This window comes from Hippoglossus stenolepis, chromosome 17, assembly GCF_022539355.2.
Source record: "Hippoglossus stenolepis isolate QCI-W04-F060 chromosome 17, HSTE1.2, whole genome shotgun sequence".
In the NCBI taxonomy this organism is placed as follows: domain Eukaryota; kingdom Metazoa; phylum Chordata; class Actinopteri; order Pleuronectiformes; family Pleuronectidae; genus Hippoglossus; species Hippoglossus stenolepis.
Genome location: NC_061499.1, coordinates 4912323 through 4932430, shown reverse-complemented (window position 1 = coordinate 4932430; position 20108 = coordinate 4912323). Strand labels below are relative to the sequence as shown.

The window sequence follows — 20108 nt, the reverse complement described above, 5'->3', positions numbered from 1 at the left end:
AAGTAAAACTACTCATACTGAAGTCAAATGTACGAAGTACAAATACTTTGTTACTGTACTTAAGTAGATTGTTCAGGCATATGCCCTTTACTTGAGTCTTTCTTTCTTTCTTTCTTTCTCTCTCTGTCTTTTTTGTCTTTCTTTCTTTCTGTCTGTCTGTCTGTCTGTCATTATTTCTTTCTTTCTCTCTCTCTGTCTTTCTTTCTTTCTTTCTTTCTTTCTCTCTCTCTCTCTGCCTTTATCTCTCTCTTTCTTTCTCTCTGTCTGTCTGTCTGTCTGTCTGTCTGTCTGTCTCTCTCTCTCTCTCTCTCTCTCTCTCTCTCCCCCCTGTATCTCTCTCTCTTTCTTTCTTTCTTTTTGTCTTTCTGTCCCGCCCGCCTGAGCTTTCCCCGGTGCCTAAAACCAACTCCTCACCGGCGGTGTCGTCACACTGGGCGGATACAAATCTCCCCCCAAACGGACCAATGGGGAGGCGGGAGCGCGTAGAGTGACACCTCGGGGCGGAAACGCGGCGGACCAGCTGTCACGACGCGCGAAAGATCAAAACTTTCAATTCGTCTGTGTGGAAGGCGGGAGGAAGAGGAAGAGGAGCCGCTCCGGGGAAAAAAACACACTTTCTAAATGCGCGTTAAGCCGCTGAAATAACCTCTTCTCCCGCAGACATCCCGCTCCCGACGGCCGCTGTTGGTGTCGAGCTCCGTGGACGCGTTGTCTCTTCCGGCTTCTTGTATTTGGAGAGCGTGAAACTAGCCGCAGGACAAAGATGAGCACGGTCGTTTCTCAGCAGCAGGTGAGGGAAACACTCAGATACACGCTGGTCATGTGTCCAACGTGGATTTATCACGTTAGTACACATGTGGGGGGTCGTTATCAGTCGTGGGGTGAAGATAAAGAGTTTGTCACAAATTAGATAAATGCTGCTAACGTTAGCTGTAGCCGCTTTGCTAGCTCGCCAGCGTTGGGTTTAGCCAGCGTTGGCCTGGTTCTCGTCGGTTACAAGTGTGATTATCAGGCATTTTAACTTTAACTCAGTCTTAAAGTGTTATCTCTAATTACACTGGGACTATTCACGGATATTAGTCACTCGTCTGTGCACAGTTAGCTGTGAAATGTGAAAGTTTAGCCAACAACAAGCGGAAAAAGGAGGAAGCCGTGTCTCCTGCTAACTTGTGCCTTATTGTTTGGTTTGTTCCGAGGCGCCATTTGTGTAGTTTAACATCCTTTAAGCTGCTTAAAGCTACACAAGCGACCTTCGTGTTTCACGGTAACTTTACACAGACATAGACCTTTTCTCTCCTTATTTTTAATAATAACAGGAACTTGTAATACTTTGGTATCTTAGGACAACGTGTGCAGCGAGTTGCGTTGCTACGAATGGTGGAGTTCTACTGTTTTTTGCAGTTACATCAATACTAATACTCATGGCTTACATAACAGTATATGTTCAGTACATGTTGCACTAAAAGAAAACTAGTTTTTGTATTTTAGCCAGGCAGTGTGCACCATTAGAAGATTATAGATGTCACAGGGGAGCCTCCATGTTTTTTTTCCCCACTAACCAGACATGAGTACACTGCAATGCCCTCATGTGACAGGAAAAAAAACCCCATTGCATGTTGGTTGAATAACGTTTGTGTGTTATGTACCCAGGCTGTGGGGCTTCCAGCGGTGGCCCGAACAGCTGCAGAGAGTGATTCAGACAGCGGGGTGGGCTCTCCGGCAGAGGAGATGGCCAAGGAGACGATCAACAATGGAGAGAAGCCTCCAGGTGAAGAATAACAACAATAGAGGACAATTTAACCTGAGACTGGGCAGAGCCGCCCTGGCTGTGTCACTGAGAAACCCATTAAGGGTTGTTGCATTTGTTTAACACAGTTTAGGTATATAGTAGATGTAACCCCTAATCAACAGGCAAAAACTACATGTCAAAAGTATTTGAATGTCATCTCAAGATTGGCAATACTCAGCTACAGAGAAATCTGCCTGTGATATTCTTTTGCATTTTCTTAAAATATGTGAAAATTAGCCTGTAAATTGTAAAGAACTTGAGAACCTGTACTTTCATATTAAAGATCTGGTATCCTTGTTTTGTTGAGGCCTACGGTATATATCGTACATATCTATCTATTTAGGATATATCAATCAAGTCTTAAATAGTTTTAGTGTGGCCTTTGTGATATTTCTCTTATTGTAAATTGTCAATTTTCTTCCAGATTCTGATGATGATGAAGACATCACTGCTCACAGGAAGCCTCGTTGTAACGCCATCAGAGACAGTGACAGCGAGGAGGAGGAGGCGGCTGCAGAGAGCAGTGTCCACATGACTGAAGCACTGGTGTTGTCTGCTTCCAGCGGAGAGGACATGGAGACCGATGAGAGGAGAGAAAAGGTGGCACAGAAGAGCAGGAGAATAAGCCGAGCACCCGTTGATAGTGAAGACAGCGAGTCTGAGCAAGGAAGAACGGAGGAGCGACAGGAGGAGGTGAAGAAGGAAGCAAAATCCCAGAAGAGGGAGAAGAGCCAGAGGCATCGGGAGAAAAAGGAGAAACGAAGCAAAGCAGTGGAAAAACTAAAAAAGAAGGAGAGGTTCTCTGAAATGAATGAGGTAAGTGCAGCTTGGTGTTTTCTCTGTGGTTCTTGTTCCCAGGGTCAGATATTCAAGGTTTCTACTCTCGTCCAGCCGGCTCATAAACCTTGAATAAGTGTGTTATGTATTTAAAAACATGTTCCTCTACATGTCACTGTATATTCTCTACATATTTAAACACCAAACACCCAAATCATCAATCCTATATTGTACGATTTAAAGACCATTTTAACGATTTTCTCAGGACGCACCTCTCCCTCGGCCTCTGAATGACAGCGGGTGTCTGCTGGGCGACACAGACCTGTTTGACACTGGTCTGGATGATGATGAGGAGATGGAGGAAGAGTCTCTGGAGGCCATCCGAGCCGCAGTCAAACACAAGATGAAAAAACACAAGGTACAACAAAGATGCTTTGGATTCGTTCAATCAGGCTATCAACATTATTTCTCGTGACCTAATTAAGTCTTAGCTTTCTTTTGAATTGTAACAACCATTGTATTTATATATGAAATGCATACAGTGTATCATACTTAATACTTATTTTATTTAAAGTATATTGATCAGTGTTAACTATTACTGCAGGAGCCTCTCCTGAATGAAGAGGATGATGAAGAGGCACCAGAGAAACCTCAGCGTGTGGTATGTGTTTGCAAAATGCTTGAACTTTGTCTAAATGCTGTAAAAAAAAAAAAAAAACACAAAAAATATATAATTCAACTTGTGTGATGTTCTCAGGAGAGAAAAGCTGCACGAGCGAGTAAAGAGGCCATGAAACAACTCCACAGTGAAACTCAGAGGCTGGTCCGGGGTCAGTGAAACATTTCTTCTGTCTCTTTATCTGCTGTGGCCAACGTGTTAACTGAGCTATTTCTTTGTCGTTGATGCATCCTGATCTTTGACATGTTCCCTGTGTCTTTGCAGAGTCCATGTCTGGCCTGCCCTACCACATCCCCCAGCCCAAGACCATCGACCAGTTCTACAAGAAGAAAGCCAGGCCAGAGGGTCCTGCCATGGCGTTGCTGAAGTAAAGACCAACATAATAGATAACACACACATGCCAGGGCAGCAACTAACCACACAAGCGACAAAGTACCACTTGTACAAATTCTGTCAACAGTCACAAGTTAATTATAATCCTATTCTTTTCAGATCTACAAAGTATTCCGTCATGATGTCGGAGACGCCACCAGCTCCTCCTGCACCCCCTGTAAACCCACCCACCAACCCCCAGCAATCATCCGCCGAGCAGGACTCTTCTCCTTCTCTGGACCACTCATGCACTCAGATCCAGCCCGTGTCTCATCCCGACGCCACCTCGTCCCCGCAGCGGGAGAGCCACAGCCAGGCCGGAGAAGCAACCGCAAGCCTCGACTCCAACCAGGAATCTGGCCCGATGCTTTACCTCTCGGAGAGTCTGCAGGAATCGGCAGATGGAGTAGAGAAATCTGTTTCTGACTCGGGGGAAGAAACCGCTGGTGTACCCACAGATCAAAGCCAGACTGCAGTAATGCCTGACTCTGAAACCCTGCAAGTACAGCCTGTAACTGGGGTTGTACCTGTAGCCGGGAGTTCTAATTCAGCTGCACAGGAACCTTTAATGCAACAACACACTAAGCCCAAGAAGGACAAATTTGCCAGACTGAAGGAGCTGGGACTGGACCCCCCACCTATTGCTAAACTGTGTCCAGATGATGGAGCCTTTATTGAGCTTGAGGCTCCACAGCTCAACCCCGGTGAGTCATGGTTCTTTTTGTATGTCAAGAGATGTAGAACGAGAATGTGTCAAGTCTAAATGATCTCCTGTGTTCCCCCCTCTTCTTCAATCAGGTGTGGTGGCCCTTAAGGAGCGTTACCTTCGTCATGTCCAGCCTCCCGTTAGGCCCCAAGGGGAGCGCACGATGCAACTCAACATCATCCGCAAAGACAGCACCCCGTCTGGGCAGGAGGAGTTGCACACGGAGTCGCTCGCTGTCACTGTAAAGGAGGGAGCTGATGAACCAGTGCCCACCAAACCTGGTGAGGATCAATGTGTGACATGCACGTAGAGGCCAGAGTTTAAACTGGTCCTAATGTATATGAAGCACGAGAGGACTTGAACTCGTACACACGCGGGTTTGTTCAAGCTTGGGTCTTTTGCTTAGGGGAGAAGCTGCTGACCCTGAAGCAGCGTCTGCAACTCGCCATGGCCCAGCGGAGAAAAGAGGAGAGGGCACGCAAGGCCGAGCTGAATCGCCTTGACAATGAGGAGTGTGGAGAGGAAGAGGAGGAGGAAGAGCTGACAGATGAGTCAGACGAAGAGGTAACAATCGTTTTCTTTTGTTGCTGTTCTGAAACAAATTACGTGATACACATTTGTTCTTTTATCACGTTGTGCTCACGTTTAGCCTGATTTTCTCTTCTTACAGGGTGTGGAGGACTTACTGGGAGGTGACGATGGGGAGGAAGAGGAGAAGGACGAGGAGGAAGGCAGTGTAGCTCAGAGTATCAGGAGCTCTTCTCCTGTGGCACTGACTCGGCCCTCGCGGACTCCTGACCTTGTTCACACAGATGGAACACTCATGCTGTTCCCCGGCAACTCCTGCTCTCGCACTGGGTAAGTGCGTCTGGAGTCTGTGTGTGTGTCTGACTTGATAAGTGACTGTAGAGCATGCACCCTACAAATGAATGACAGAACAGCCTTAGATTAAATCATAAATAGTGAATGTGCTGTCATTACTATTGTTGGCAAAGCTTAATTTTTCTTGTTTTCCATTTTAGTGATGGTCTCAGACAGTCTGGTCCTTCTGGACAGGACAGCGGTAATAAGATGGGTGAGTAGAGCGAGGGACCCCTGTTCAGTTCGTTTATTCACGCAAAACAAACTAATGTCTAGTTATTACTGACAATTAATGACTATTGACACTTATCCTCGTTCTCCAGAAGATGATGACTCTCTGTCACTGGTGAAGGACAACAGCCACAACAGCAGCTTTGAACTCGCAGGCTCGATGATCACCTCTTACCAGCCGGTCAATTATCAGCGCTCCACAGGAAGATGTGTCCCCTCCATTTTCCGCTCCCCTTCCCCCTGCCTCTTCAGACCCAGCTTCCTCGGCTCTGCTTCTAAGGTAATAAAAAAGTTGGACATGTATACAAATATTCAGATATACTAACATTTAAAAGGACTCTGTGCACGTGAGGTAGAAAGCGTAAGATCCCTCATCTAAATAGTAGGTGAGATGAGCAGGATTACATCAAATATAAATGGATAAAAAACAACCGTAAAGGAAAGAAGAACAAAGAAAAGATTCATACCATGTTGTTTGCCTGAAATTTTGGTGTAATTTGTGTTTTCTTTCTGTCCTCAGAGTTCTGGCAAACTCTCTGAGCCCTCTCTCTGCCTCCCGGTCGAGGACTCCCAAGACCTCTATGCCCCTCCATCCCCAGGTACCGACTCGGGGCCCATGGGTGGAGCAGCTTCTGTCACCGGCCTGGGAGGAGACTCCCAAGGCCGCTTCTCCTTGGAGGACGACGGTCACTCCCAGTTGCTTGACGCAGACGGCTTCCTTAACGTGGGGCCTCGCCCCGGTGCCCCTCGCTCCCACAAGAGACAGTTGATCCTTGGCAGTATGGATGAAAACGCAATGGATGCCAACATGGGGGAGCTGTTAGGGTTTTGCTCGGGGGTTTTTGCAACGGCAAAAGGAGGCTCCGGTCCGGACGGAGGCCTCGGATCAACACAGGAGGACGAGCTGCTTGGGTTGTGCTCAGGAGCGTTTCCACCAACGCAGACGGGAACAGAGAGGCAGATGGAAAGAGACAAGAATAATGAGCGAGGACGGGATGAAGAATCTGACAACACCATGGACCAGCTCCTGGGGCTGTGCTCTGGAAAATTCCCTAGTCCAGGTAAACGAGTGTGTGTGGCCCTTTGTCACATTTTTTATTACTTTCCCTTAAGACTTAAGCGTTTAGTTGATCCACATTTCTACATTTTAGGTTTTAAAATGTTGAGATCGTCTGTTTTTAAGTTGTTTTTTCCTTCCAGTGACACAATATTTACATTTCTCTTTGCCAACAATTTCAGGTTGTGCTCACATGACTTCACCAGCAAAAGACAGGTACAGAATACAAACCGTATATAATATCATCACTTAGTAGTTTATTGTCTGTCGTGTTTTATGACCTATTATCTACCTGTAAAAGTTTCTTATCTTTTATGATTCTTTACAATTTCTGCTTTCCTTATGTTCCTCCTTTTTTATTCATACCTTCAGTCCTTTTGATAGAAGAATATTATGAGGAGATATCAAAGTAATGCAAGATTCTGATAGTTATTTCTCTATATATAAAGTGAAAAGGGGCAAGAGGAGGAAGAGCAGCAGGAGGAGGAGGAGGAAGATGAGGACTGTGAATTCCGGCTTCTGTCAGATGTAGAAAGTGAACAGGTAAGAAAAGTCTGAAAACACAAACTTCATCCATGTCCTTGTTATGATTTAGGAACAAACCTTTACTTAAATTGATGTGTGATATATATAAATTGCAAATGACAAGAAATATGGCTTTATAGGAGAATGAGGACGGAGGAGAAGAGAAAGATGATGTTGCTGAAGAGGAAGGTTACAACGATGTAGAAGAGGAAGAGATGCAAGGTGTGTTTGCACCCAACCGGGTCAAGAAGAGGAAGAAAATGTAAGATTCAAATCTAACTTCATGTGAATTGCACCTTTTTTAATGTGACATGGTAGAATAAAGTTTGGTTGTAAAAAAAGAATCAACACTGCTATAATCCACAAACGCTCTTTGCATGTCGTTCACAGGCGTATGAACGACTACCTGGAATCGGAGGCCGAGCTGTCGGGCAGCGACGCGGGTAGCGATGACGAAGACGGTGACCGAGGCAGCGAATACGAGGAAGAGGCGCTTCTCGAGGACCTTCCGTCTGATGAAGAGCTGCAGGACCAGGTCAACAAGATCCACATGTGAGTAACAGCTGCTTTTACACCATGTATGTCAACTTATTTCTGTGTAATGGGATAAACTGTGGTGATTATATCTTTCATGGTTGAAATTATGTTTCTTTTGGTAAATATGCATTAATGCAAGAACAGAGGAAGCCGGTGGGGATAAGCCGATAAGCCTGTCCCCGTTTTCTTCCTAAAGAAGGAGGAAGCCTTTTTTTAAAAGAAGCCTGTAGTCATAATGGAAGGTGGATTACTTTAAAACTTTCATCTCAGTTTAAAAGTTATGTTTTGTTGTTCTTAAAGGAAGCAGATAATGGACGATGACAAGCGCCGTCTGAGGCTCTACCAGGAGCGCTACCTGGCTGACGGCGACCTGCACTCCGATGGTCCGGGACGAGCTCGACGCTTCCGCTGGAAAAACATCGGTGAGTTTCCAGGGTGGTTGAATAACATGTCCTGGTGATTAATTTTGAATTATATTGGATTCGTGACAGTTGTTGGGCAGGGACACCAGAGATTCTTGGCTATATAAAGTTTTATAATTACTGTTGAAGTTTTGCAGGGGTTAGGGTTGATAGCAGATCCCACAAATTAACTAAAGCGTCTTACTCACAATTTCCTTTTTGAATCTTTCCTCCAGATGATGGTTTCAACCTGGACAGCATGGGAGCAGAGGGTGAGGGCGAGGAGGACGAAGATGAAGACGTCGACCCAAGTGAGGTCCAAAGGAGGAAAGAGAGACTGGAGAGAGAACAGTGGCTCAGAGAACAAGTAGGTCACAAGGTTTTCATGTATGAAGAGTCTTCACAGATACATGAGGAACCATTAATTAAAAAACATTCATTTTCAGTATGAGCTCAAGGGATCGTGTTGTTATTTCATCATCTTTAATCCTTTCTCTGTGTCTTTTTTCTCATAGTCCGAACAAAAAGCCAAGAAAGGGGACGATGTGGATGCAGACGCAGACGATGAAAGGATCGGAGACGAAGACAGTCATTTTATGAAGGTGGCCAAGAAACTGACGGCCAAGACCCTGCAGAGAAAAGGTCTGTTTGATGCAATAAAATAAATATAGATAAAACCTGGTGGTTACATATCATATTCATGAGTTTTAGATTTTGGTAGCTTCATATTTTAGAACATATACATGATAAATCGACACCAGAATGTTTTGTGAGATTTAGAAACACCTTTTTTAAATTACAAAAACATGTAGCAGCACCTTTCAAAACAAATTTTCGTTTCAAATCGTGTAAGTTGACATTTTTCATTTTTTTTAATTGTGTTTTAATTACTGTTTATCATAATAATGTGAGACGGTTAAGTTCAAGGGTTCATGGATTATTTCACGAATTTACTTTTCCATTTGTGAAACCAGAGCCCCCTGTGGCCCCTCAGCCTGAGAAGAAGACGACCCCTGCAGCTCTCAATCCCTTCCAGAGACCCTCACAGGCTCTGCAGGTACGTCACTGGAGTTTATTGGTTGTTATAATATCTGTACTTCTACGTATGAGGAATTTCTCATTCCATCATTTAACTTTACTTTTGGGTCCAGTTGCACTCGGCCTGGAGTTAGGAAGGTAGCTCTTGTGTAACTTGAGCATCTGACTTTATAAAAATAGCGTTAGATCATCACTTGTCGCCTGAAGCCGTTTCTCTGGGTTTTATTCTGGGAGGAAATCTCGTGGTTCTGTGACGATCTTTTCAAAAGAGATGTTAGATTTGATTTATCGTTTCACATTGTGTCGAATCTGATTCCGTAAATTGACAGGTTTGTTTGAAAGTCAGAATATTGTGGCTGCTGGAGTAGAACATTAGATTTTCTGTTCTGTACTTTATGTTACGAAAAACAAACCTTTGCTGAAATTATGCAGCATGAGGGGGTGAGATCGTCCTGTGTTATTTAACAAGTTCCTCACTGAATCTCTGTGATCTGTCCCATGTAAGATTTATGTTTTATTGATTTTCTTCCAGGTAAAGAGAGGCTCACTTCTGAGTCAGCCTCACTCCGTCCTCCAGAAACTGGCCTCGATCTCGGAGGGGAATCCGCTGGCGCCCAGGAACACCCGTGGCTTTCTGTTTCAGACGCTCTCTCCTGAGAAGGACAACAAGAACTCGAATGTCCCTCAGAAACAGGTGAGTGGGCGAAAAGCTGAAGCACAGGAAACAGTTTGCACTAATCGATAACTAACAACAGAGGGAGGCTGCTCCAGGTTGTGTTTATAAGAGTTTGGGGGGGGGACACATAAACCTCAAATTCTGTTTGAAACTTCTTGCCTAAGTTCAATGGATCAGGAAACTTCAAATGAAACATCTAAATCAATTTTATCAAGAGTATCGTGGAATTTTAGTCAAATATTCATTGTTTTATTCAACTACTGTGCTTTTGTCCCGTTGATTTTCCGATGCTGTCGGGTCGTGTCTCCTCCGTAAGATGTTCCTGTTCTAAAATAAGCACAAAAACAAAATACTTTCCAAAGCTCAGATCCTTGTGTGATTGTCACGTGAATGTGACGCTTGAATTCATTGTTCCTGACGTTTGCTCAATGCGACACTAGGTGGAGCCAAAGCCCACCACTCCTGTTAGTGTTTGTGTTTTAATGTTCAAATCCCAGCATGCACAGAGTCAGTGTTTTGAATGAGAGTCTCAGTGCCTGAACTGCATGTGTTTGGTCTTCAGGCGATGAAGAAGAGGGGGCAGGCGGAGGCGACGAACCCGGCAGCAAAACGGATCTGCAGAGAGAACAAACCTGCAGGACAGACGAAAGGCCCCCAGAGGAGCATCTTCACCTACCTGGACCACTGAGTTTGCAAGAACACCAAGTGTGACTGATGATGATGATGATGATTATTATTATTATTATTATTATTATTATTATTATTATTGGTAAGAACCAGAACTTTACCAGCCACGTCCAGTGTTTCCACAGCCAACGAAGGATGTGGCGAGATTATGGCTGAGGACGGGCGGAGGCATCAGACATCTTCACATCTGTGTGTCTGAAGCTACACAGATGTAGACGGTCAAGTGTGTGTTTACATTGCTTCAGGATGGCAAACGAAAGAGCAGCAGTGAGGGATCCTCTCTGTGTTTTGCTTGGTGAGCTGAATATTAATAAATTAAATGCGTAATGCCATCAGCACCATTCGTCCGTCACATCTCATCCACTTGATCTGGGCTGCGTTTACGTTTGTCCATTTAAAATGGGTTTTTTATCGTGTAAATAGGATTGATTAGTTTTTTAATAAATAGGGATGTTTTTACTTTTGTATGATGATTTTGTATGTATTTGTTTTACAGTGTAAATAAAAGTGTATTTTAAGACATTGCTGTGTTGCCTCTATTTGACTGGATGTTACCAGGGGTCATGTTATCAGCTTCTAAAGGAGTCTAAAGGGGACTTGTAACAAGGAGAATGTTTCCTCCTCCTTTCCCACTCCTCACCCTGAACCTTAACTTGTTCTATGTGACTTTGAGTTCCAGGTACGATCTCCTCTGAGAAGTGTGGAGCTGACTGTGAATATGAACTATTCAAAATGGAGTTTGGTGGCGGCTCTTCTGGTTTAGGGAGCCGGGGAACATGGGTAATATCCACAACTCAGTGAGTTCATTAACACAACTTCATCTCTCGAAGACAGAGCCCAACTGAATTTGTCTCCATGTGGCTGCAGAGGGCGCTGTTGCACAATTAAAGTTAGTGTGTGGCTCTAAATTTTAATGTATCCTTGAAATGAGGGCGAATCAAATTGCATGGTTTTGTCTAAGAAACAACTTTTAATGTCAAAGAGCTAAAGAGTTATTTTGTTGTTGAGTAACCTTTAACGTCTTTTTAAACCAACGCACTTTAATTTATTACTTTTAAGAAGGAATTTCCAACGATTTCACCAGAGCTACAAGTTTATTTACGTAAAGCACATTGAAGGAGGCTGTTTGAAAAAGCTTGAGTTATGGAGTCCGCTTATGACTGAGGATTAAATTGGGAAATCACATGGTGTCGATGCATCAGACGCAGTTCAGTGTGTCAAATCTGATAAAGAGGCGTGAATATTATAACACAACTTTATTAATAGACTTTAAAGCATTTGGGGATCTGGACCTATAAGTAGACGCGGAGGCTGTTGTGAGAAAACACTGACAAAGGGTTAATGTATAAAACTTAAAATATATATATTTTTTTAATTTTTAAAAGACCGTCAGAAACATTATCTCCAGTTAATGTTGCCTCTTGAGATTTAGAAATATTATTCACAAAGAGAAGGAAAACAAACCCCTTAAACACACAGCTTGTAGTTGTCAGGCCTCGAAAATCAACTGTGTCTCATCTTAAAAATACCAGTCAGTAAATTGTTGAGTGTCTTCTTTAATAATCCCAGTAACCACACACAACCTTGGCTGCTGGAAACCAGTTCAAAAGACATGCAGACATCAAAACACACAGAATTTAGTTTCACATCTATACCTGGTTAAAAAGTAGCAAACAATTAAATCCACTGACACAGATCCCACCTCAGAGGAAGGTGTTGAATTAAAGACTAAGCGTTCCTCTCTCTACACTCGGGGACTCGTCGTTTTCACTTTTTCTCGCAGGTTTGAGGAATAATTGCAGTTTAGGGACTAATGATTTGGCGAGCAGCTATTAATAGGCCGGCATTAAAGGGAGTTTCTTCTAACGAGTCTGTGTCTCTCCATCTCATTAGTGGCCGCGGTGATTAAGGCGAGGTCCCGGGGTTAGGAGCGGGCGCAGGAGGCCCCATTACACATCATTAGGGGCCAACGCCAGGAGGGTCTGGAATGAACCCCACGCTGGGCCCTGCCTGTAGCGAGCTGTCGTACCTGCAGGCGGACGGGGCTTAATCCTGGTGTTGTTACAGCAGCGATTACATTTTTTACCTTTGTCAGAGAGGTGTATTGTTTTGTTTGTTTGCCAGAGAGGGAAGATTCCCATGAATTCAAAAGCACCGTGATGCTTTGCACCAGCAAGATTTGAGAGATTTTGTTGTGGAGCTGCATCTATCATTACTTTTGCACCATTACGACGCAATTAACCGAGATGGAGACTTGATTTTCTGATCCTGAGGCTCTGTTTGCAGGGTCAAGACAAGAGATCAGCTCTAATTGGAATTTAATAGGAATAACGTCTTTGCAAGTTGGAGAGCAATAAAGCTTTGGCATAATTGTTCTTTCTCTCTTCCTCAGCATCATCCCCACTTCTTCCAAACTGAAATTCACAACTTTGTTTAACCTCCAAGAGGAAATTACGAGGTCGACGCACAACCACCAGCCCCCTTGATTCACCCCGCACTTGAAAGAGGAGGAAGGTTACATGTTTTGGCATCGAGGCCGCGGCTTCTAAATATCTAGAGGACACAGATCTGGCTTTATTCAGATTACGAGACGGAGAGGAGGCTGAGGGTGGAATAATTGAAGAGATACATGAGCTGCAGCACCCAGGGGTGTGCTCGCCTGTGTTTTGTGACGTACGCACTGTATGTGTGTGTCTGCTCACATCTAGGCCCTAAAATAAAAGCGACCCCAGCGCTGGATTAGTGGTTCAATTTAGCACGTCTTGGCTGATTTGGCTGATTTTGTAAGAGCGCTGGCTGTGAGCTCGGGGTCCGGCAGGCTTCTCTCTCTCTCTGCAGTCTCCGTGCATCTCGGCACCAAGGATCTGACAGAGGAGCCCACGGGGGCCGCCGGCCGCCCTCGGCCACTGTCACAGCCAAGACTGGTGCTGCAGCGGATGTGGAGCTGAACTGAGGGAAATGGGTCACGGTGCTGGAGGCTGTGTGCAATTCAGACAAGGTCTTATTATGCACAAGGTAAGTCATGCTCCTTTTTTTTTTTTTTTTTACTCTTTTCATGTGTGTGTGTTGGTGTCAACATTAGCCCACAATAATCTGCCTTCCCTCAGGAGGCCTCACAGATGACCCTCAGTCCTGCGAGTTCATTCTCTCTCTCCCCCTATCACTGTCCTCTGTAGTTGTCTTTTGTAACTTGTTTTTTTATTTTTTTTGTCTTTTTCACAGAGAGAGAGAGAGATGGAGAGAGAGATGATTTTGCGTGTGACGAGGCCTCGGGCGGACGGCTGTGTTTGATGTATTTTTTATGTGCTTAGGCTACTGATACGATGGAGAGGCAGGGAGAGGGAGGGAGGGGACGGCGCCTGGAGCTGGTGCACTTGAATGGGGATGTTGTTGGAGGAGAGAGGGAGGGGAGGATGGAGAAGTGTGTGTGTGTGAGTGGGGGAGAAGGGGGAGGTTGAGGTTTTTTATTTCTGCCTTCAGCGTCGACATGTCAGGGAGATGAGGGCAGGAAGGATAGAGACAGTGCACACTTGTTAAATCTGTCTGATGTAACCTCCCTGTACCACACACACACACACACACACACACACACACACACACACACACACACACACACACACACACACACACACACAGCAGAAGACACACACTGGAACACACACACTCAACTGCTGTGCCCTTTGATCTGAGATTGACAATCACAAAAGCAGTCAGTAACCAGTTTGGAGAAATATCACACCACGTCAAATCCTGTAGCCGTCCCGCTGCAAGAGCTGCAGATATGACGTCGCCTGTTAGCGTTGCATTGTGGGTAACAACCTGTAACTGTAGACAACTTGATTTATAAAAAAAAAAATCCATCCTCTGTTTGCCTCACACACAACTACACAATGATGTGTTCATTGCCTCACTGGCAGTTTAGGAATTTGCTGTTCTGCTTCAAATTCAGTGGACGCTTTCCTCCATTTCCCAGGATGCTTTGCAGCGACCGTCAGAGGGCACGACCTTGCTTGTTGCATCATTAAGACTAAGGTGATGAGGGAAACATGAACAGTTCTGGTCCCCTGGTTGTTAGAAACACAGGTTGAACCAAACACAAGTCTATTTTTTATTTTTAAGTTACAAAAAGAAACTCACAAAAAGTATAAAACTGTAAAAAATCACATGAATAAAGTCGATGAGATCATGAACGTTGAAGCTCCTGAGCTGTTTCTCTGTGGTTTTTATAAACTGCCACGGGTTTAACTAAAGAGAAGAAACTCGAACTGGATCCTCTCCAGTCGCTGCAGGGGATCTTTAACTTTACACTCCCCACAGGTGTGTTTCTGTTTCCAATGGTAAACCAGAGAACACACACAGACTTGAACATAAGATAAATAAAACATGAGAAAATGTATAAATCATGAAAGTAACAACATGTGAAACATTTCTCACATAAAATACAGAAATTAGATTAAGAAATGGACTAAAATCAGATCAAAACTACTGACCTGGTTGATTTCTACTCTCCCTCCCAAGAGAGAATATTATTCTAATATTAAAATGTTCAATTACAGTCGGAAAAAATTACATTTGACCCCAAATGTAAATGTGGTGTCGGGTCATGTGTGATTATATTTAAATGAAGAGGTCTCACGGACGTAGAGTCGTCTTTATGACTATGTGTCCCCTGCTCTTCTGAAGTCACGTCCACTTGTAACAGAAACACTGGAGCCTGTGTGGACACGTTAGAGAACAGTTTGTTCCCATCGGACTGAAGACACAAACATCAGGACGTCACAGAGGTTTTAAAATGATGTAAACACCAGAACATCATGTGGCTGCTGGGGTCATGATATCATACATGTGTGTGTTTCACTTTCTGACCCACCTGTAATGGACTGTTTGAGGGTTAAGACTTTAGGTTAAGGGTTAGGCATTTAGTTTTGATGGTTAAGGTTAGGGTAAGGGGCTAGGGAATATATATGTATATGTGTGCCTGTGTATATTTGTATATTTTTGTGGGTGTTTAATTATGTCTGTACTGTACATGTGTTTATTTATGTGTGTGTGTCTGTGCATGTAGACTTGTTGCTGTACCGTCATCCCAGTACCTACACCTACATCCTCCCATTGTTTCTGTTCATCCTGTTTCCTCCTGGTTCCAGCCCAGTTCAGGAAGTCTTCATCACACGGTCAGCTCGGTCTGATCGCTCCAGTGCTGGTGAGAGGAGGAGGAGGGGGGGGAGGAAGAGGAGGAGGAGAGAGAGGAAGATCAACATCACGCAGGAGGCTCGGAGGAGGAGGAGGAGGAGGAGGGGAAACACTGGGAGGGCGCAGCGTCTCCATCGAGCAGCAAAGCGACCAGAAACGGTGAGAACAAACCACTACCTCATGCAAATATATCCCCACATGTGTGTGTGTGTGTGTGTGTCTTATGCAACCGGAGCGCAGGAGATGATCGAGTGTGAGTGTGAGTCAGTTTGTACTGAGGAGGATAGAGAGGACGCAGCACCGACATGGGGTGAGCGTTACGTAACGCAGCGTTGTTGTCCAGCTGGTTTCCATCTGTCTGTGGTTCCTCCTCATCCAGAGGAGAACGCGGGGCTTCTCTCTTCTCTGCCCGGCCTCTGTGTGTGTGTGGACTCGGACGTGAGGCGGTGGTTGTGTTGACTTTCCTCGCTGGGCTGTGAACATGCAGACTTCCAGCTGCGCCATTGGCCGCTTCTTCACCGTTTTCCGTCGCCGTCCGCGCGCAAACGTGCGTCTTTTTGCGCAGATCAGACACATCCGCCCATCACGAGGACTGTCTCGGTATTATTTTTTATTTTTCACTCATCGCGTTACTGCCATTTACCATCTTTTTCTGTTATTTCTGCCAGGTTATAAACGACAAAGACAAAAATGCGCATTACTGTTCATTAAAATTGATGATGTTGCTTTAATACTGAAAGAAATATATCGATTTCTGCATTGATCAGTTTTTTTTCATCCCATCTCTTCGTCACATAAACATCAGTCTGCTGCTGCTGCTGCGTGCGCGCTCCCGCGACAGGGCCGCACGGTCGCTGTCCTTCAGCACCACGTGGACGCGCGGGCACAGGAGAGGAGGATGAGGAGGATGAGGAGGATGAGGAGGATGGAGGATGAAGGGAGGGGGCAATGATTGACAGCAGCCTGGAGTCAGGATTAGAGAGATTTCCATTCTGAGGAGACATGTAAATATTTGATGCTAATAGAAGTGGAGTGCACAGACCAGCCTGTAGTTATAGACACAAACAAGGAGTTGGGTTCGACCTGTGTGTGTGTGTGTGTGTGTGTGTGTGTGTGTGTGTGTGTGTGTGTGTGTGTGTGTGTGTGTGTGTGTGTGTGTGTGTGTGTGTGTGTGTGTGTGTGTGTGTGTGTGTGTGTGTGTGTGTGTGGTTTTATTGTCGCTTTGGCCCATCTACCTACGTCCTTCTTATATCCCGTTCTTTTAGATTCACCTCTGCGACATTCTCCCCGACTTCTTAAACCCTTCTCATATCCAGCTGCAAACAAACCATTTCCTCCGTGTTTACTTTGCTGCCAAAGTCTATTTCTGTCCCGTTCCCGGTAATGCGGCTGAAACGCCTCGCTTGTCTTTTCCGGAAAAAGTCGAGGGATTTCTTGGAAGTGGCGTGCATCCAAGCCTGGAGAGATCTGAGTGAACAAGCTGTGATTTGTCTCGGAGTCGAGCAGCTGATAAGGACGTTCTGTGCGAACGGGGGTGTTATGTCCTCGGTATCACACTTTTCCTCGTGAGTCTTCAAGTTCGATTTCTATATTTAATGCCTGACTGTGCAATTTGGAAAAGGTCGTCGTCTGTTGGTTTTTGTTCTTTGTCCTCCTCTTGTTGTTTGGACGAGTGTTTGCTTGTGTCCCTTGTTGACTGGATTGCAATTTCCTTTAAATTTAGGAATTGGGATTGTTGGCACGAGTATCCTTTCAGAAGAAGGCAAACTTCTCAAAAGTTAAAAAGTTCTGACTCAAACGTAAACTGTCAACTTTCCGTACTTGACAGTTTTCAACACCGTGGAATAATTTCCATTGGAACCAGTTTCACGTTGTGTTGATATGAACTGAAACTCTTGGTCGTCTGGAAGAGAAAGACCAATAAATATCGGAAATTAAAAAGTTTAACTGAAGGTAAATTGTGCCGTAACGTCGTCTCCTTGTCATTTCAGTGAGGCTCAGTCGAGGTCAGTGATGCTCCACCATCAGGACCAGCCTCTGAACTCAGGCTACGGAGGTCAGGGAGGCTCAAACAACAAGTCCTCCCCCTCGCTTCGAAACAGGAAGGGCGACAAAGACGGCAACTTCAACTTCCTGCCCGGGAAAGATGACGAGGGCTACACAGGCAACGGAGGAGGGGACGAGAACCGGAACCAGGTGCGTCCCCGCAGCTTGGGCCCGCTGGGTCGCGATCCACCGAGCTCCTCGCCATCGTATCACCACAACGCACAGCGGTCCCGCATGCCCTGCTGGAGCCCCCTGGAGCCCCTGCCCGAAATCGAGACCGGGGAGGACGGGTATGGACGAGTTCCCCCGGATGGAGCGGAGGAAAGGAGGATGGAGGAAGAGGAGGGAGGGATGATGATGAGTCAAAATGAGATGAAGCAGCAGATGAAGCAGCTGCAGAGGAGGAAAGGCAGCTCGGGAGTCAAAGGGAGAGAAGAGGAGAATGGATTACTGGAGCTGGAGGACGGTGACGAATGGGGCGACAGCGACTCTGGGTCCGAGTACAGCGGCCGGTCCGGCAGCAGCATGTCCCCCATCAACCCGGAGAGCGGCGGCGAGGGGGTGCTGATGGGAGGCTGGGACCGCGTTGGAGTCGGAGAACCAAAATCCAACCACAAGGACGGCGACCGGCCCTCGAACAGCAACCGAGAACCAGCTGCACGACACCACAGCCGCAAGTCGCTGACAGGAAGCATGCTGGCAAACCTTCAGGAGGAAAGAACCGAGGAGCAGGACGACGACGAGCAGTCTTCAGGGTCAGACGGCGGGCTGATGGACGCCGTGTGGACGCTGCGGGACCGCGAGCGCTTCAAGGCCCAGGAGATGGAGAAGCACCAGGTGCAGCTGACCATGTACCGCCGCCTGGCGCTGATCCGCTGGGTGCGCACGCTGCAGGGCCACGTGGAGGAGCAGCAGAACCGCCTGCAGTCCAGCTTCGACGTCATCCTCACTCACAGGAAGGAGCTGCTGCGCATGGGCGCCGCCGCCACGGTGGCCAACGCCACTCCCACCACTGCTGTGGGACAGTCATGAGAAGGGAGGGAGTGACAGGAAGTGGTTAAAAAACTGTATATCTGCTCGATTCACTTCTTTCCTGAAGGCATTTCTACGGTGGCCTAGAGGGCTCAAAGCGCTGCAAATTAAGAAAACACAAATAGAAAAAAACAAATTGAGAAAACAACATTGCAACTCTGCAAAAAGACACAACACGTGCAAATACAGAAAGAAGCTGCAAATAGCTACAACAGAAATGTTTCCAGGGGACCCAAAAAAGTGATGCACCAGCTGTAGTTCAATGTGAAGGTATTGAAGTCTGCTCCTCGTCAGTGGTGATGGAACTTCACAAAGCAGGTGCATCACGTTTCTGGGTCCCCTGGAAACATTTGACGATGTCGTTTTTGCTATTTGCACGTGTAGTGACTTTTTGCACCTTATGTGTCGTCAAATTGATTAATTGATTTATTACTTAATTGATTAATTAGCACGTTTTTTTTTTGGTTTGCACGTGTCTGTTCTGTTTGCACGTGTTTTCTTAATTCGCAGTGCGTTCTCTCTTGGCCACCGTTCATTTCCCCTATAAAAAAAAAACAATCTCCCATCTTCCTGTTTTTCATTTTAGTGACTCACACTCATGTTGCTGATTGCGATGACGCACAAACGTGTGTTTTTGTTGATTTTCTTTACCGGAGCAATAAGTGTTTGACTCATCTTCATTCAAGAAGACTTAAATGTCCCAAATTTAAACGTATGATTTTAGGATGTATTCTTTTTAGAGCAATGGAGAAAAAAAAGATTGAAATGTTTATATCTAAAAAAGATCTATGTGCATATGTTGTCATCGCTTGTATTGACTTGTGTGTAGAGAACTCTGCCTGTACCAAACAATAATTTGAGAATATAATAGATTTAAGTGTAAGAGATGATTTATAGTTGCTGTACATAGTTATAATAGAATCAAGAATAAATAAAAACGACCTTATACCTCAATGTTTTGTTTTGGTTTGTTTTGTCCCTACACGCTTAATGAAATTAAAGTTTATTTTTATCTCATTTCTAACACATTAACATGGGGGGGGGGATAATTCAGCCTTAAGAGCCCAGAGCTTTCAATTCATCCCAGATCAGCATGTTGATTTCAAGGAGCAGGTTTTTATCAAAGCTCCCTCAGTGCACACAGAACTGAAGGAGTCCACTTTCTTTTTTATCTCTTCTGTACTTGCTGCACTCGAGGCCTCGAGGGCAAATGACCTTTCAGCGCACAATTGCTTCTTTGTCAGCTGAACAAAGTTGGTTTGTATCGGGCTCATCACAAGGGGCCCGGGTGTGTGTGTGTGTGTTCTGCGGGGGGGGTGATAGCCGTGTGAGGCTCAGGCGTCAATCTTTACGGGGCACGGCTGCAGCCGCGGGCGCTGCGACATCATCTCACCTCCTTGCATGCATGCATGTGTGTGTGTGTGTCTGTGTGCGCAGAGAGATACCACTGCCACCCTGTAATCTCCAAACCATGAGCTGAGTCGTGGGGGCCCCTCACCCG

At 45.5% G+C, this 20108-nt stretch overlaps 2 protein-coding genes across 3 annotated transcripts; both read left to right on the top strand.

Annotated features, from left to right (window-relative positions):
- The first annotated feature begins 510 nt into the window (after positions 1-510).
- Positions 511-10858, top strand: LOC118125211 (claspin). Its single transcript, XM_035183612.2, has 24 exons — positions 511-790; positions 1651-1768; positions 2214-2605; positions 2832-2984; positions 3171-3227; positions 3324-3396; positions 3510-3612; positions 3738-4321; positions 4416-4604; positions 4730-4887; positions 4994-5181; positions 5346-5398; positions 5508-5695; positions 5936-6476; positions 6655-6688; positions 6922-7015; positions 7138-7259; positions 7388-7549; positions 7835-7956; positions 8172-8302; positions 8451-8577; positions 8910-8992; positions 9506-9667; positions 10212-10858. The coding sequence occupies exons 1-24, from the start codon at positions 764-766 to the stop codon at positions 10335-10337; spliced, it is 3987 nt and encodes a 1328-aa protein (XP_035039503.2). The 5' UTR covers positions 511-763; the 3' UTR covers positions 10338-10858.
- Positions 10859-15708: 4850 nt separating this feature from the next.
- On the top strand, positions 15709-19561 carry LOC118125195 (UPF0500 protein C1orf216 homolog). 2 transcript variants are annotated; one of them, XM_035183591.2, is made up of 2 exons: positions 15709-15839; positions 17521-19561. In XM_035183591.2, the coding sequence occupies exons 1-2, from the start codon at positions 15835-15837 to the stop codon at positions 18605-18607; spliced, it is 1092 nt and encodes a 363-aa protein (XP_035039482.1). In that variant the 5' UTR covers positions 15709-15834; the 3' UTR covers positions 18608-19561. The 2 variants fall into 2 exon arrangements, with proteins under 2 accessions (XP_035039482.1, XP_035039481.1); XM_035183590.2 differs by lacking the exon at positions 15709-15839 and adding an exon at positions 15885-16129.
- The last annotated feature ends 547 nt before the right edge of the window (positions 19562-20108 follow it).